The 15,318-nt window shown below is 30.8% G+C and overlaps 1 protein-coding gene across 4 annotated transcripts in view; it reads left to right on the top strand.

The window, feature by feature from the left end:
* Positions 1-15,107, top strand: part of LOC139490667 (uncharacterized) — a 36,957-nt gene extending 21,850 nt beyond the window's left edge. For all 4 annotated transcript variants that reach the window (XM_071277580.1, XM_071277579.1, XM_071277582.1 and 1 more), the window contains 10 exons: positions 258-321; positions 1,155-1,346; positions 2,565-2,764; positions 4,228-4,501; positions 8,067-8,219; positions 9,710-9,896; positions 10,588-10,781; positions 11,453-11,716; positions 12,103-12,272; positions 12,617-15,107. In XM_071277580.1, the coding sequence (XP_071133681.1) occupies positions 258-321; positions 1,155-1,346; positions 2,565-2,764; positions 4,228-4,501; positions 8,067-8,219; positions 9,710-9,896; positions 10,588-10,781; positions 11,453-11,716; positions 12,103-12,272; positions 12,617-12,755 (1,837 nt within the window). In that variant the 3' untranslated portion in view covers positions 12,756-15,107. The remainder of the gene's footprint in view (positions 1-257; positions 322-1,154; positions 1,347-2,564; positions 2,765-4,227; positions 4,502-8,066; positions 8,220-9,709; positions 9,897-10,587; positions 10,782-11,452; positions 11,717-12,102; positions 12,273-12,616) is intronic.
* The last annotated feature ends 211 nt before the right edge of the window (positions 15,108-15,318 follow it).

The following is a 15,318-nucleotide window of genomic DNA, read 5'->3' as shown; positions in this document are numbered from 1 at the left end:
AAGCAACAGTAGTATACCACTGTTCACACGTCATTAATCAATAGTATATCTTGCGTGATCAATGTTTTTTGTTTTTTTTTTAATTTTTAGTATTTCCAGTTAGTTTCTTTCATTTTTACAATAAATGAATAAGTCAAGTATAAATTATACATTCAACGTATTTAATAAATAAGAATAATTAGATTTAAAACTAGACTAATATACAGATTCATGTATACTCTTTTTTTTCACAACAAGTCCATGTTTTTCTTTTTTAGATGGTATGGTTTCCATGATGAAGGTGAATTTACCCTTTATCGGCATAAGACAAAGCCCATTGAAGTAAGTCAACTAAACAGTTATATGTGTATTGACCTCTTACATCAAATTTGATTGCACTAACGCGTTTTATCCTGTTAACCGATATTTTGAAGAGATTCCAAGACCATTGAATTTTTGATTTTGTTTCAAATGTTATCATTGTAAAGCAAAGTTTCATGTAGTTTTTAAATACATGTACAAGATTGTTTTCATATGTTTGCGTTTGAGTGTTGCTGGTGAAGGTAAATCTAGATAACAGCTATAACCGCAAAAAAATAAAAAGAATTAGTTTTAATTTTTATCTGAATTTGAAATTCAAAAAATAAGGATTTACAATTTCCACAAATTTTAATTTTTGTTACAGCTATATTACTGTTCGTTTACATAATAAGAATGACTGATATTTTGGGTTCATCTTTATGTCTTCTTATCTCTCACGATTAACAGATTAAACAGTAAAACGTGAAAATTTGTTTCTACGATGACTTTAACAAATATAGAACTTTTTACTACCATTTGAAACACAGGGTTTCCGCTGGCGGACGCCATTTTCGTAATTTTCGAAATAAAATTAATTGTGGCGATTAAAATTCGTCAATTGCGAAAGAATTTGAGGAAATAAATATATATTATTTTACGATATATTTTCATCCATCTTGTTTTTTCACGGGTTTCTCGGACTTTTTTCTTGTTCTTTCCTTTATTGTTTTGGGTTAAAGTTTTTCAACAGTGTTTATTGTCAAAAAAGCCTCTGCAATTTTGTTTGAATTGATCATAAATGAACAACCCGAAGAGTTATCTCTTAATGAATGATGAGTTTTTGCCATTATTGTTCAAATAAACATACATTTCAGATAAATACCATACAAAGACGACGTGAAAGCCATCACACATGGACAGAGCATTGTGCAATAGCTATTCGTGCAGCGTCGGATGTTTTCATCATCTATGGTTGTGGAAATCCTCCAAAATGGGTCGTGCGCAGACTAGGATGCTCTATTGGTAATGAATATTTGGAGGTATACAGCAGTTGGGGATCGTATGAGGTACATATTTTAAAATAAGATTTACTATATGAAGTTTTTTACAGATATACTAGTGAACAAATTTAGGACTGAGATGGTCTTACAGATCTGACCAGCTCTTGAAAATCGAATGATAAGTCCTTTTCAGTATTTTGATTAATAGGCCGACTTATTCGATACAATTAATTCATTAATGTTCAGACAACTTAATTGCAGTCAACTAAGATCGATTCAGATTGTTAAGTAGTTGTTATTTTCACGTTTACATTAACTGAATTGTCTGAAAAGGCAATGAAAAGGGCTGAATCGATTTTCTGAAAATTGTTTGAAGATAACTGAATTAACTGCAGTTGATTATTATGTATATATACTAAGTAACTGAAACACGCTTATTTTATATTTCTACAAAAACCGGAAACACATAATGTAAATAATATACACACCAGAGGACAATGCCTATATCTAATTATCAAAATAAAAACCTTTATTTGTTCTCTCATTTATACAGAGTTTACATTTGAACAAGATCGTTTTCAACAGATTCATTTGGGTTAATATATATAGAAAATTCTAGGTTATTTTGATGAAATTGTTCAGGTACCATAATATGTTTTTTTTTATTCTTATAGAATTATGGAGAATTGATTATCAATAATGTTTGACACGTGAAGTGTTTTCAAAAAATAATTTACGTACTGTATAAACCGATTTTCACCCAAAATGAACATATCAAAATTGGTAGAAGCCTTCAACTCATCATTTTGTTTTTAACAAGATTTGGATTTTTGGCCTCGAGCTTCAATGAAGCGACATTTATTGTCAAAATGCAGATAAGAAAAAAAATCAAAACGTGGATGTTATACCAGGTACATTAGGGTCAACATACTGTCATCAAAAAGATATCATAGTTTATACATTTAGTCAAAATCTACATTGGCCAAGGTGAAGAAGATAATTTGAAAATCTAGGTTGCGTTCAATATCGTAGCGGCTACATAGGGCTACGTAGATTTATGACTATTGGACGTGTAGGTAGCCTAGCTGCTACATAGATATTGATAGCAGTTACGTAGCCGCTACGATATTAAATACGACCCTGATATCACAGGAATGACGTCATCAACATAATACATAGAGAAAGTTTTCAGACAGAACGCTCTTCATAAGCATGATAAAAAAAAATTAATGAGATTAGTTTGCCTCTGCAGATAATCTAATCACAATGTTTTTTTCATAACAGATTGTACTTCCAACTGGAACTCGGGTTCATGTATGGATTTCTGGAAACAAAATGCTTAATGTTTATATTACCTTATCTCGAGCTGACCTTAACGAAACTGAAGGACTTTGTGGAACATGGAATGGAAATTATGACGATGAATTTATTGGACGTGATGGTAACAATTATCAAGAACCAACCAACTTTGCAAGAACATGGAGGTAAATTTTAATTAGGCAGAATTTTATCGTAGATCAACCGTTGAAACTAACTTATCACCCTAAATGCTATAAGCGATGAAAAAAATAATAAACTTGTGATGTGCAGTAGGATTGTGTTTGGAAAATTACGTTATCAGTTTGTTTTTTCACAAGCAGTTATTCATTTTGATATGATTATATACTTTATAAATGCTTTGTCAGTTTATTTATCGAGTTTGAATGACCCTATAGCTTGTATCGACTCTCCTTAACAACAAGACCTGCAAATTCTTCCGGACTTTTGTGTAATTCCTGTTTCTTATCCTTTAGTAATATGCAGTGTTTTGTAGATTGTTTTAAGTCTTTAAAGATTTTTGGTTTTGCAACAGTTTTGTCGGTCTCTCATCGAAAAATGTTTCTTCGTTACCTTTTTTCTCCTTAAGTCATTTTTTTTAGTGTTTTAAACTGATTATGTCAAGACCAGTTTATATTAGCGCAATTAAAAAATAAAAAAAAATATCGTATAAAGCTGTTATGGAGAAATCTAATATATAACAGAGAATGCAAAAATTTGTGAAATCTTCCTTTGATATCACATTTGCTTAATTAAGAATGCTTAATTTCTTAGATTCGCTTATGAACGTCGTATTTCATACCCTTTCTTAATTGAATGCTTTCTGATTAACAGATCGGTAGTTCTGAAGTGAAAAAAAACATAATAGAAAAAATAGAATCAGAAACGCCACAAACTCTAAAAGGGGCTACTTTGCCTAATGATGTTGAAACCTTAACGTTAACAGTGACATGTGGAAGAAATTAAATCGAAATATTTTGATTTAACAGAAGCTTGATAATTTTATCAATTCAAAATGTATAGCTGTTTAATAAGTTTAAAACATATTTAAGTAATTCATAGATGTAAGACGATGGGTTATGAGTGCCAATGACTCAACTATCCATCCAAGTAACAATTTGTAAAAATAAGCTATTATAGGTTAAAGTACGGTCTTCAACACGGAGTCTTGGCTTACACCGAAAAGAAAGCTATAAAGGCTACACAAAAGACTAGTGTAAAACCCTTTAAACAGATCAAACCAACGGTATTATCTATATATATAAAAAAAAGTGAGAACCGAAAAACAACTTATGAACCATACCAACAACTACTGAACATCAGGTTCCTGTCTAGAATACTTGTAGTTAGATAATGCGCTTTTATTCAAAAAGAGTAATTTTGAAAGTTATCATTTGACTAGTTTTAAGTTAAGTTTCAAGAGCACAGATAATTTATCCTTTGTGATATTTAAATGTTTATAAAATAAAGATTCGACATATGAATATGAACACTAACGCAAATAATATTTGATTTAGAGAAATTTAATCCAAATAGCGAAAATATTCCTTTTGACTCTTACTAGCCGTTTTTTGTTTAAAATTAGGGAAAAGAATTTTCTAATTTTTTTTATTGAAACATCTTTTTGCAGTGTTCCAGATACTGAGAGCCTGTTTATCAGTAAAACTCGAACAGAAAAGATGGTGCAGTCGTTCATGTATTGTTCATGTCTCGGCCAGACACTTGGAGAATTATCATCAGAAATGGATTGTTCTTGGAAAGAAAGCCAGCCGGTCTGTCCGCCATTAGATATGAATAAAAAATCTTGTTCGGTGAGATCGAAGCGTTCTACCGACGACGAAGGTGACGAAGAGTCATTTGATATACCTGCAGATGAAATAGCATACATTGAACGTCCAGAAGTTGTAAGCTTTCTTCATCCTAATTGTAAAATAGAATTTCTATGTTTTTTAATTCAATAACAATACTCAAATGACAATTGTATACAGCTTTTTAAATAATATTTTATCTTTATGAAAACTTACAGTAAATGTTTTTTGGCAACATTTATACTCTACATTTTGGTCTTTTTACTAATGGTAAAACTGAGACTGCGTTTGGAATACATGCATACACAAAATACGTTTTTCTTATCGTGATTTGTTGTTGATAATGTAACACTGTGTCTAAACCACACCGGCAAAATTTGCTCGGACTCGATGGTATCTAACATCCGGCACAATGACGGAACACCAATAGACAAAAGAAAGGTAGGTTTCTCCTTATTTTTTTATTTTTTTTATGATATCGAAGAATATATATACATATACAACTTTTTTCTATTGTGGGATGCAATATTTTCTACAACCGTTCTAAATTAACGGAGAAATAAGTCAAAATGCATGTCAAAATGACGAATTGAGTGAACCTTGCCTCGAAATTGTTTAATTTCTCGTTAAATTGTTCACATTGTACGGAAAGAAAGGTACGGGAAGATAGATATTGACACGGAGATTGCAAATTTAGTTATTATGAGCATCTCAATAATTGTATTTCTGTGTATGGAACGAAAGAAAAAGGTCATGTCAAATTAAAATAAACCGGTTTCGTCAATGTTGTTACTACACAATCACCCGGTTTCGTCTATATATATCACCCGGTTTTTTTGGGTTTTTTTAACAAACAATTTATGAAAAGAAACTTTGGCACGGATCTGAACATTGTCTTTCGAGAATATATTATTTTGGACATAGTTAATTATGATAATACACATTTTCCTAATGAAAGGCGTATCCCTTATTTCACTTAACTTCAAAACTAATTTTAAACGGAATATAAATACTGAATAGCAAACACTGGTATCTAATTATTTTGTAACATTATTATATTTTCTTTGTTTATAATAGTAGTATGTAAAGATGAAAAATAAAAGGATGTGTTTTGATTGTGCCATGATTTTAATTTACTATACTATATTATATACACTTAGTTTACAATATTTACTATCAATTATTAATACATTTATGCATTCAATCATTGACGAACAGTCCCAAACCGACTATAGTCTATACTGTTCTGCACAAATTAATCATGCATGCAGTCCTGCCAGATTTTCTGGTACTATATATACTGTGTTACTTGCGCACTAAAGCGAGTTTTCACACTTAAGCATCCATAACATAGCAGTGAGATTTGTAACTTTCTTCCCGTTTCTGGTAGGCACATTTATTTTCATAGGCATGTTTTTCACATTATTTTTACAGTTCAAATTCATTTTTTGTGCAGTTCAAATTCAATTGAAACTTCAAGATAACTTTCGAAAACAATATCTGACAATTTTGTATTTTCAATGTGAATAAAAGTTGGTTTGCAAAACATGACCGTCATTTATATCTAGGTCTAATGACTTATTAAGAAGAAGTGACGGTAACCACTTATCCCATAAACATTGACAATGAGACAACTTTCTTTTAGACACAAAAATTATGTTGAATTAATCAAGTTTAGGTCATCGTATGCCTTAAACAATGAGAAAAACATTCAAACTGCATGAAAGCAAGCTATAACAGGGCCCTAAATTATAAATGTAAAACAATTCAAACAAGAAAACTACCTGCCTATTTTATGTTCAAAACGCATATGGTATAAAGCAACCAAAGACAACCATGGAATTACAAACGTGTGATTCGGGAATGGACTGAGTCAAAGTGTTGTCGCTGACACAAACAGTACAACAAAAGTACAAATAATAAAAAATGATGAAAAAACCTTAACTCGTCCGATGACAGAGCCTGTATAGTAAATGCGCGATGTGTGCCAAAACTTGTATCATAGTTAAAATTATCCCTTAACGATTGTAGAAAAGATTACATACATAGAATGATTAGATTACTTATAAAGGTGTCCATCCTTTTGTGCGAGAAAATCACATATCAATTGTGTGTTTCGATTTTTAAGACCGTAAACTTTAATTTCAAGTTTAAACATGTTCAACATATTTTCCAATAACTCATATAGAAAACGCATATTTAGAGAGCTTTAATCTCAATATGCTGTTAAAAAATTTCGGAATGCAAAGTAAATTAAAATATTTTTGTTCTATAAGAGTAGGACTTCAAGTGTTTGCCTATTATTTATTTGAATCTGAGACTCATATAAATAATAAGCCGTTGTCCGGTGAACGAACTTGTTTTCCAACGACCCACAAAACTCCGTTTGAACGCTGAAGTTAAATAATCAATTATAATGTAATGCGATTATGAATTTTTTTATTTGACCAAACCGGGTTATGCATTTTGAAATCTATGACGAAACCGGGTTGTATACATTGACGAAACCGGCCAGTTCCATTTTGACATGACCCATTTCTTTCGTTCCATACACAGAGATACAATTATGGAGATGCTCATAATAACTAAATTTGCAATCTCCGTGTTAATATCTATCTTCCCGTACCTTTCTTTCCGTACAATGTGAACAATTTAACGAGAAATTAAACGATTTCGAGGCAAGGTTCACTCAATTCGTCATTTTGACATGCATTTTGACTTATTTCTCCGTTAATATAGAACGGTTGTAGAAAATATTGCATCTCACAATAGAAAATAGTTGTATATGTATATATATTCTTCGATATCATAAAAAAAATAAAAAAATAAGGAGATCCCACCTTTCTTTTGTCTATTGGTGTTCCGTCATTGTGCCGGATGTTAGATACCATCGAGTCCGAGCAAATTTTGCCGGTGTGGTTTAGACACAGTGTGTAAGTCATACTTCCAGAATTAAGATTGACAATCAATTTTAATGAATAATTATAAAACAGCTTATCTCTAGGTACATTTTAACAACATTTCAACCTACATTGATTCCTATAGCATATGACATTTTTATTGAAGTAATATGATTATGAACAGATACTAGTATATTATTATGTTATGGAGGGGTATTTGCGAAAAATACCAGTCAAGAAACTGTGAAATTTCCCGAGCCGGTAAGCGAGGAAAATTCCATCCCAAGGCTGGTATTTCTCGCAAAATACCCCTCTATAACATGATATATCTGTTTAATTACACCCAATAGATATTGATTGAAACTCTTTGTACAGTTGAAGTTAAATCTTTTTTTTCTACTTGTAAGCTGTAATTCATAAACATGTTTATGCATATACTTTTGTGAATAAATAAGTGGATTTTACTGCGGAAATTATACATGTACTAATACGCGTTAGCTTGCTTTGTTTATGTAACGTCATATCTGAAATTTTTTGGCGGGAATACGCTCGCGAGGGTACAAAAGGAATATCCAAAATGGCAAATACCATGGTATTTGAGGCATATTCACCGGCAGTGGTGAAAAACTTGCAAATTTGTTAAAAATGAGGAAAAAATGTTAGAATATGCGAAAAATACACTGGCTACCAACCAATCAAAATCTTTCTTATATAAGGTGTAATTATGTAATAAATGACAATAGATATCTTATCTTTATTAGAGCATGGATTGGAAAAATGGTTGGAATGCATCTAGTGCAGAAGATGCATGTAATAATAATTTTAAACAGTCTAGTATATTATTTGATGCCTGTTCATCACTGTCAAATGTCAATACTACTGCTGCTATTACAAATTGCATTCAGAACATTCAGGTACGTAGACTATATGCATTACACATATCTTTGATAAATAATATGTTTATCAGTGTCGATAAATTGAAGATAAAGTATCATGAGATTACTAAAATACAAGCATCTGAACTTTATTAGAGTGCGCATCATTTAAACACATTGTTTATACATAAAGAACCATAGATTTACAAGTTATAATAACTTATTCTGACAAATGTTTTACCTTAGGATTCAAGTATACTAATAACTCAATAATCTCATCAGTGCGTTACATAAATATCTACCCAGTTCGCTGTTATAACATAAATTCCATCTTTATATCAAGATAAACATTAACTGAAAGTTTTATTGTGTAATATTTTAGGCGAACAACATATGCGCTGTTGAAAACAAGAAACTTTAAGTAGATAATCGGCACGAAACTGAAAAACTGACATATGTCGGTACGAGTGTATGACAGATTTAAAGTGATATTAAATGCATGTATCAAGTCAGCTATATAACAGTTGGTATCCATTCGTTTAATGTTTATGAGCTTTTGATTTTGCCATTTGATTAGGGACTTTCCGTTTTTGATTTTCCTCTGAGTTCAGTATTTTTGTGATTTTACTTTTTATTATAATGTTTTACGGACTACATTGTACAGGATAATTGAGTGTTTGAGTGATATTTTCGGATATATCTACCACCACATACTATAAATACATATCATTAATCGTAACACACATTAAACAGCAATTTTCGAAAATGTACCCATTTTAAGAACATATTTTCTTTGTGTCTGAAAATGTACTGAACTAGTATTTGGTTTTTGTTTTACAGTACATGCAACATTGATAACGCAGTATAAGTTTTGTTTATTGTTGAAATTCGTACGGTGTAGTTGTTGACCTCTATGTCATTTGGTCTCTGGTTGAGGGTTGTCTCATTTGGCTATGATACCACATTTTCTTTTTCATGATACCAACATGACGAATATTTTTTCTCTTGCAAATATAGGAAGTTATTGTAAAGCAAATAGTAGCGAGTAGATCATTCGCTAATACTTTACTAGGCATTTCAATATTGAAACGTTGAAACGTTTATAAGTATTATATATGAATAAAACTGATACAAATGGTTTCAATTCATCTTTAATGAATAATATCGTAGCAATTTATATACAAAAAAAGTACTTCGTTTTTGCTTCCTTGGTCTTTACTTTTGAAAATAAGCCCATAGAATAGACAAATTGTCAATACAAAGTCATAAAATTGACAACATTCCTAAAAAATGCAATGACAACCACTATAGAAATTCGGGAGAACTACTACGTTATTGCAAATGTTCAAAAGAGAGGGGCGATGGATACAAGAGGAACAGTCACACTCATAGATCGAAAATAAACTCACAATGCCATGGCCTAATATGAAAAAAAAAACAGACAAATAATAGTACACTTGACGCAACATAGAAAACTAAAGACTAAGATGTGTGATGCATAAGTAATAATAGATCTAAATTTTTAAAAGCTTTCTGGAACAGACGAATACATGGACGTGTCGTTTGAAGTGTTAACAACAGAATGTGCGAATGAAATCAGAACAAATAATACCTTATGGAAGGATGATGACAAAAGCGTAGCTAAACTTATTGATGACAATGTCTGTCCTTTTGACTGCAAATATAAAGGAAAGAAACTTGGAGAGTGTGTAAAAAGTAGGTTATAAGCTTTCACTTTCACAGTATCTTAAAAGATAATAGACAAAACACTAAAACATAAATTCGAGTAAAATTAGTACTAGGCAGGTAAATTTTTTCACTGTTGGTAATACAGTTTTCTACACACAAAACTGTTGTCAATAGAGGGACTCTATTTATTTTTTTGTGACATAAGGTTACTCTCTCATAAACAAATATTCAATATCTCCTTTAATTACAACTTTACACATCAATTCATCCTTTATTTTATCCATACTTACATTAGAAAAAAATATTCGTATTTTTGACACATAACCTGATCTTCAACATTTCAAAGTTCCTCTTTCTGTTATAAATAATGTTTTATATATATAACTCCTGAAATTTACAGAGTTTTATTTCTTTTTGTTTTGTTTTGTTTGCATTATCATTTGTATTCAATTGATCTAAACGTTATGTGTTTGACCTTAATGACATTTCAATATAAAAACAAAATTTACATTGCTACATTACATTAAAGTTATCCTTCATAGTCTTATTTCACAAAATAATATGAATTGCAATGATCAAGGCAGTGCTACAAATAATATATGATATTGTTTAAAAATAAACATACGCAATGTGATTTTCATACAATAAATGAAATAAAACTATAGTACGTGTAATTCATACGTTGTTCATATGTTTTGTATGCTGTTTTCCTCTGCAGAAATCTGTAACTGTCATACGGGCTTTGCGGGTAAAGATTGTAGAGTAAACATGACTGCAAGTCCCGATGTAGTAAAACGAATCTCGGATGAATCGTTTTGTGATAAATCTATTAGCTCATGTGGACATATCTCGATTTATGGTGAAAACTTTTATGAATCAGCTAATCTACTTTGCCGTATTGAAACTGCAAATGTAAGTATAAGTATATGATTTTTTTAGATGAATGAAATGTTTATAAATCTTTTAAAAATAGAAAGTCAGAACAATAATAACAAAACCATTGTGTTATGTATAAAGGCGTCCAAACTTAGTTTGATCGAAGTTTTTTAATCATAACTATATTTCGAATTACTGTTATTTTTTATTTTTTCCTTGTTTTAATAAATTCTTTAGATACATTTTTGGAGTAAAACACTTTTTTAAAAATAAAAATCTATCATTGAATTATATAAAAAGGGAATCATTAATAGATCTTTCTTCTAACAACATTCTTTTACTTCCTGAAAAATTTCAAGCTGTTGCTATATTATTTGTCTTAATTTTACAAACATGAAGTGTCAAATAAAATTGAGAATAGATATGTGGAATTTGTCAAAAAACAACTCGACCAAAGGACTGGGGGATTCAGCTTTTCCTTTAAACAAAATGTGTACTAGTTCAGTGAAAATCGACATCACACTAAAGTAAAACATATACAAATAAACTACGATTTAAAAAAACACAAGACTACCAAAAACTACAAGAGGCTTCTGCCTTGTCACAGGTGCAAAAATGCGGCGGGGTTAAACATGTGTGTACTTAATATTTTATCAGAATATTTTTGTCAATATTATAAGAAATAAATAAATAATTGTATTTAACAGAATGTGAATAATGAGTTAGTTTCCACTGGAACATCATTTACTACCACTGGTATACTGGAAGATGCCGGGGAAGTAAAATGTCCATTAACAACCGGATCTAGACGTCGCAAGAAAAGGTCAACAGCATCCTCAACCTTGACCTTCCAGCTTGTCTCTGTAACAAACGATGGCGTGACATACAGTGATTCTGTTGCAACTGCATCATATGATTCGGCGTGTTATACATGTACAACAAATGGATCAAATGTCGTTTGTCAACTAAGGGTAATAATACTTTTTTATCTGATAAACTGTTAAAGAAATGCCTTTTTCGACATTTTGCAACATTTGACAAAGGTCTATTTTCATATTATGACCTATCCTTTCCGGAGTATATGTATATTTTAAATAGTTTTCAATTTTGTGGGAGACGTTTTGAGTGAGGATCAAATATTAGAGTTAAAATCATGCTTATAATCCGTACATTTTGGAGGTAACATTTCTTTTTCCTTTGATTTTGTCATGTTTATAAAAGATAGTACCTTTTTATACTCAAAATAGCCCCGATTGTAAGCTTGATTTGGTTTTTTTTAGAAGATCTTATTTGACCGAGTCTTTATAAGTCATATGCAATATCATCAACAGTATACATGTTTTAACTTTAATTGCAGTCTGATATTTGTGTTGTTGATGGTAGCTGCTATAGTTCTACAAGTTCGCAATGCTCTACCGATTCAGATGCAACTACTGCAAGTTTGATTTGGTTGGTAGGGGTAGTGATTGGTCTAGTTATCATCTGTGTCATCATTTTCCTTGCATTCAAGTGGTACAAAAAATCAAAGTAAGTATTAAAGCAAAATCTATATAAGGTGGACTTAAAACAAATTTTTTGAAACATATTTTTTTATATAAATATGCAAAATGATGCAATTAAAATAGAAGTTGTATTTACGCAAGTATATAAGCTTATCAAGTTTAACATGCAGGTTGTTATGAAACATAATCACGGGTATTTATATTAATTTTCAGATTCAATAAAAAAATCAATTAAATATATGATTTTGCTTTCTTTCGTTACGTTTCTTTGTCATCGTTACCAGCAATACAACTAATGAAAGAAAACATGTTGTATCCATTAGTAAAGCTATCATTTGTTTTTATATATTTATGAAATTTGTTTTGTAGGTCAGTTGGTCCAAGTAATAGAAAAGGGGATGCCGAATTACAGGATGGAATAAAGTTTGATGCATATGAAATATACCCTTCACCAAATGTTCCACCTTCATATCATACAGTTGACAAACAAGCACTATACGACTATTGATTGCAATCTTTCCCGTAGTTTTGTTAGTGTGGCTAATGATTTAACATGTGTTTTGTATTTTTTTGAAACATTTTGTATCTTTAAATTTTTAATCAAATTAAACCAAATGGAACAACTGCGATCCCAGACATTAATCTTTACTCAGAAGTCAGAGTACAAAATTTGTGCTCGAAACACAACTTTTAATTGGTTCATTCCTGAGTCTGCGAACAATAATCGTACTCCAAAGTTTAGTGACCGCAAGGTTAAGTGTGGCATGATTTGTGTCTATGTGCACGTGTGTAGTGAATTGCATTCACTGATATATCGGACTTCTATGATGTTGTAATCCAATACTATTATGACTGAGGAAGAAATGCATATACATTTTTGTTAATGGAAAAAAGTTAGGAATTTATAACTACTTTGGTAGTATTCCTTATAAAGTGATTTTTTTTGTTTTGTTTAAATTTGTTAACGTTTTGAAACATATCATAGTTAAGTACATGTATGGTTACTTAGTTGAATGAATGACAATTATGATAATTGATATTTATTTATATTTTTTTCATATATGTTTGTACTTTTTTTTATAACTATATGTTGCGTTTGCTTAGGTGGCGGTTAAATAATTAAATTATAAATGAGGCGTAGTTATTTGCATTTCTACAGTTTGCACATGTATAAGACTTTAATCATTTCAGGGGAAAGTAACAAGAGATAAATCTCATTTTTCGGTCAAAAGAGTGCGATGTAAGGTTTGCGGGTCACCAAATATTTTATTGTATTATCTCCCATCATAGTTTTTATATTTTTAGATTAATTGTGTTATAGCGATATAGTAGATTTTTATTTTTACTAACACTTTTTTGTAGACTTGTGACATCGCAAACCTGTTGTTAGCTTTAACCAATTTATCTCTCGGTCAGCTCTTTTTCTTTCCAATTGTTTAACAAAATTAATGTCGTTGTAGATAATTCATGTTCCATCCTTTCAAGCAGTAAGATAAGAACAAATCCCGAAATATTTTTTTGTTTATGTTTTCAGGAAATAATTGATTGTCAGTAAATAATGGATTGTCAGTTTTTTTAGGTGAAACATTACTTCCTCTGTCTTTATTTTCTGAAACGAAATTGTTTTTGCTAAAACCTATAAAAGGGCTTATTGTTTGCTAAGCATGTGATGTGGAATCTTAAAACCCGTACGGATGATGATGTATTTTCTTTAGTTCCGTTAGTAAACATGAAATATGCGAGTAGATTGTTAAGGTTTATGTGGTATCCGGTTGACATTTTGCCGTGTACAGTTGTTGAAGATCCATTTGTTTAAGGTAGATTAATAAATTTGGGGTATACGTCAAAGAAGCTGCGCTCAAAGATAAAAAAAAATGTAAATGAATAGCCATTAACAAAATACGATTGGTTATTGTTCCGTTAAGATATATTCAGGTCATTTCACAATATCAAGTTCTATGTTTTCGAAGCGAGTGTCTGAATTTTATGACGTGCATGAGAACAAGAAGAAAACAGTAAGAGCAATATCAAATCAAAAGTGTGAATTTTGAATGACGAGGGGTCAAAGGTATATTCAATGTGCCGGTCAGCGGGAGAAACGTGTAATATCTAGATTGTTTCAGAACTGTTGCTGAAAGAATATTTAGTGAAATTGTCTTGTCTTGAACATGTTTACCAATAAAAAAAGTGTTTAACAGAATTTTTTATTTACAAATAATAACATTTCCTCTTTCCAGAGGACATTCTGAAATAATTAAAAGTAATTTCCAATTACTTCCCCTTGTACAGAAAATATCTAGCTCTGTCAGAGTGTCTTTATATGAATAACACATAGCTGAGAGGACGATAGTGTTGATTGTTAACCCGAGAAAACATTGTCAACTGAGGCGAAGCCAATGTTTATAACGATTTTTCGAGGGATACCAATCTGCTCTATCACTATCTCACTAATGGGTTATTTAATCGATTTTACTGAATGTCCTATCATTATTGTCTTTCACTGTTGAATATTCAATTTTAAGTATTTTAATTTGACGTTACATTACAATGTTACTGATATTAGAAAAATCAACAGAAGAAGTGAAGCAAGGTGATTTATTTTCATTATTTGACAGTCTATGAAAAAGATCTGAGCGAAAACGTAAAACTTGAGCATTTTCTTTACTTATTTGTTGTAAATTCAATTCATTGTCCTTTAAACTATCGATTTTTTATTGGTTAACACGAGAGGATGACATTTAACAAATTTTCTCCCGCTCAGCCATGGGATAGAGTAAATCGTCATCCTCATATTAGCCAATTAAAATCTGGCATTTTAACGTGAAGTATAGTAAATAAAACCTGATATATTTGTGAAGAATGTTTTATTTAATTCTTGACTTTCTGACAGCACATTATCAGTATAGCCTGGGTCTGCATCTTAGTCTGTTGATGTTTGATGGTTCCGTTTCAGTTATACTAGTCCACTGAAATCTGACCTACGTCTGGTTTATTATGACTATAGCTTTACAATATACGTGTTTGATTGAACAATTATTACCTATCAACTTATGGTTTTTGATTTTGTATTT

The sequence above is a fragment of the Mytilus edulis genome, chromosome 10, assembly GCF_963676685.1.
Source record: "Mytilus edulis chromosome 10, xbMytEdul2.2, whole genome shotgun sequence".
Classification (NCBI taxonomy): domain Eukaryota; kingdom Metazoa; phylum Mollusca; class Bivalvia; order Mytilida; family Mytilidae; genus Mytilus; species Mytilus edulis.
This window is presented reverse-complemented; position numbering and strand designations above follow the sequence as displayed.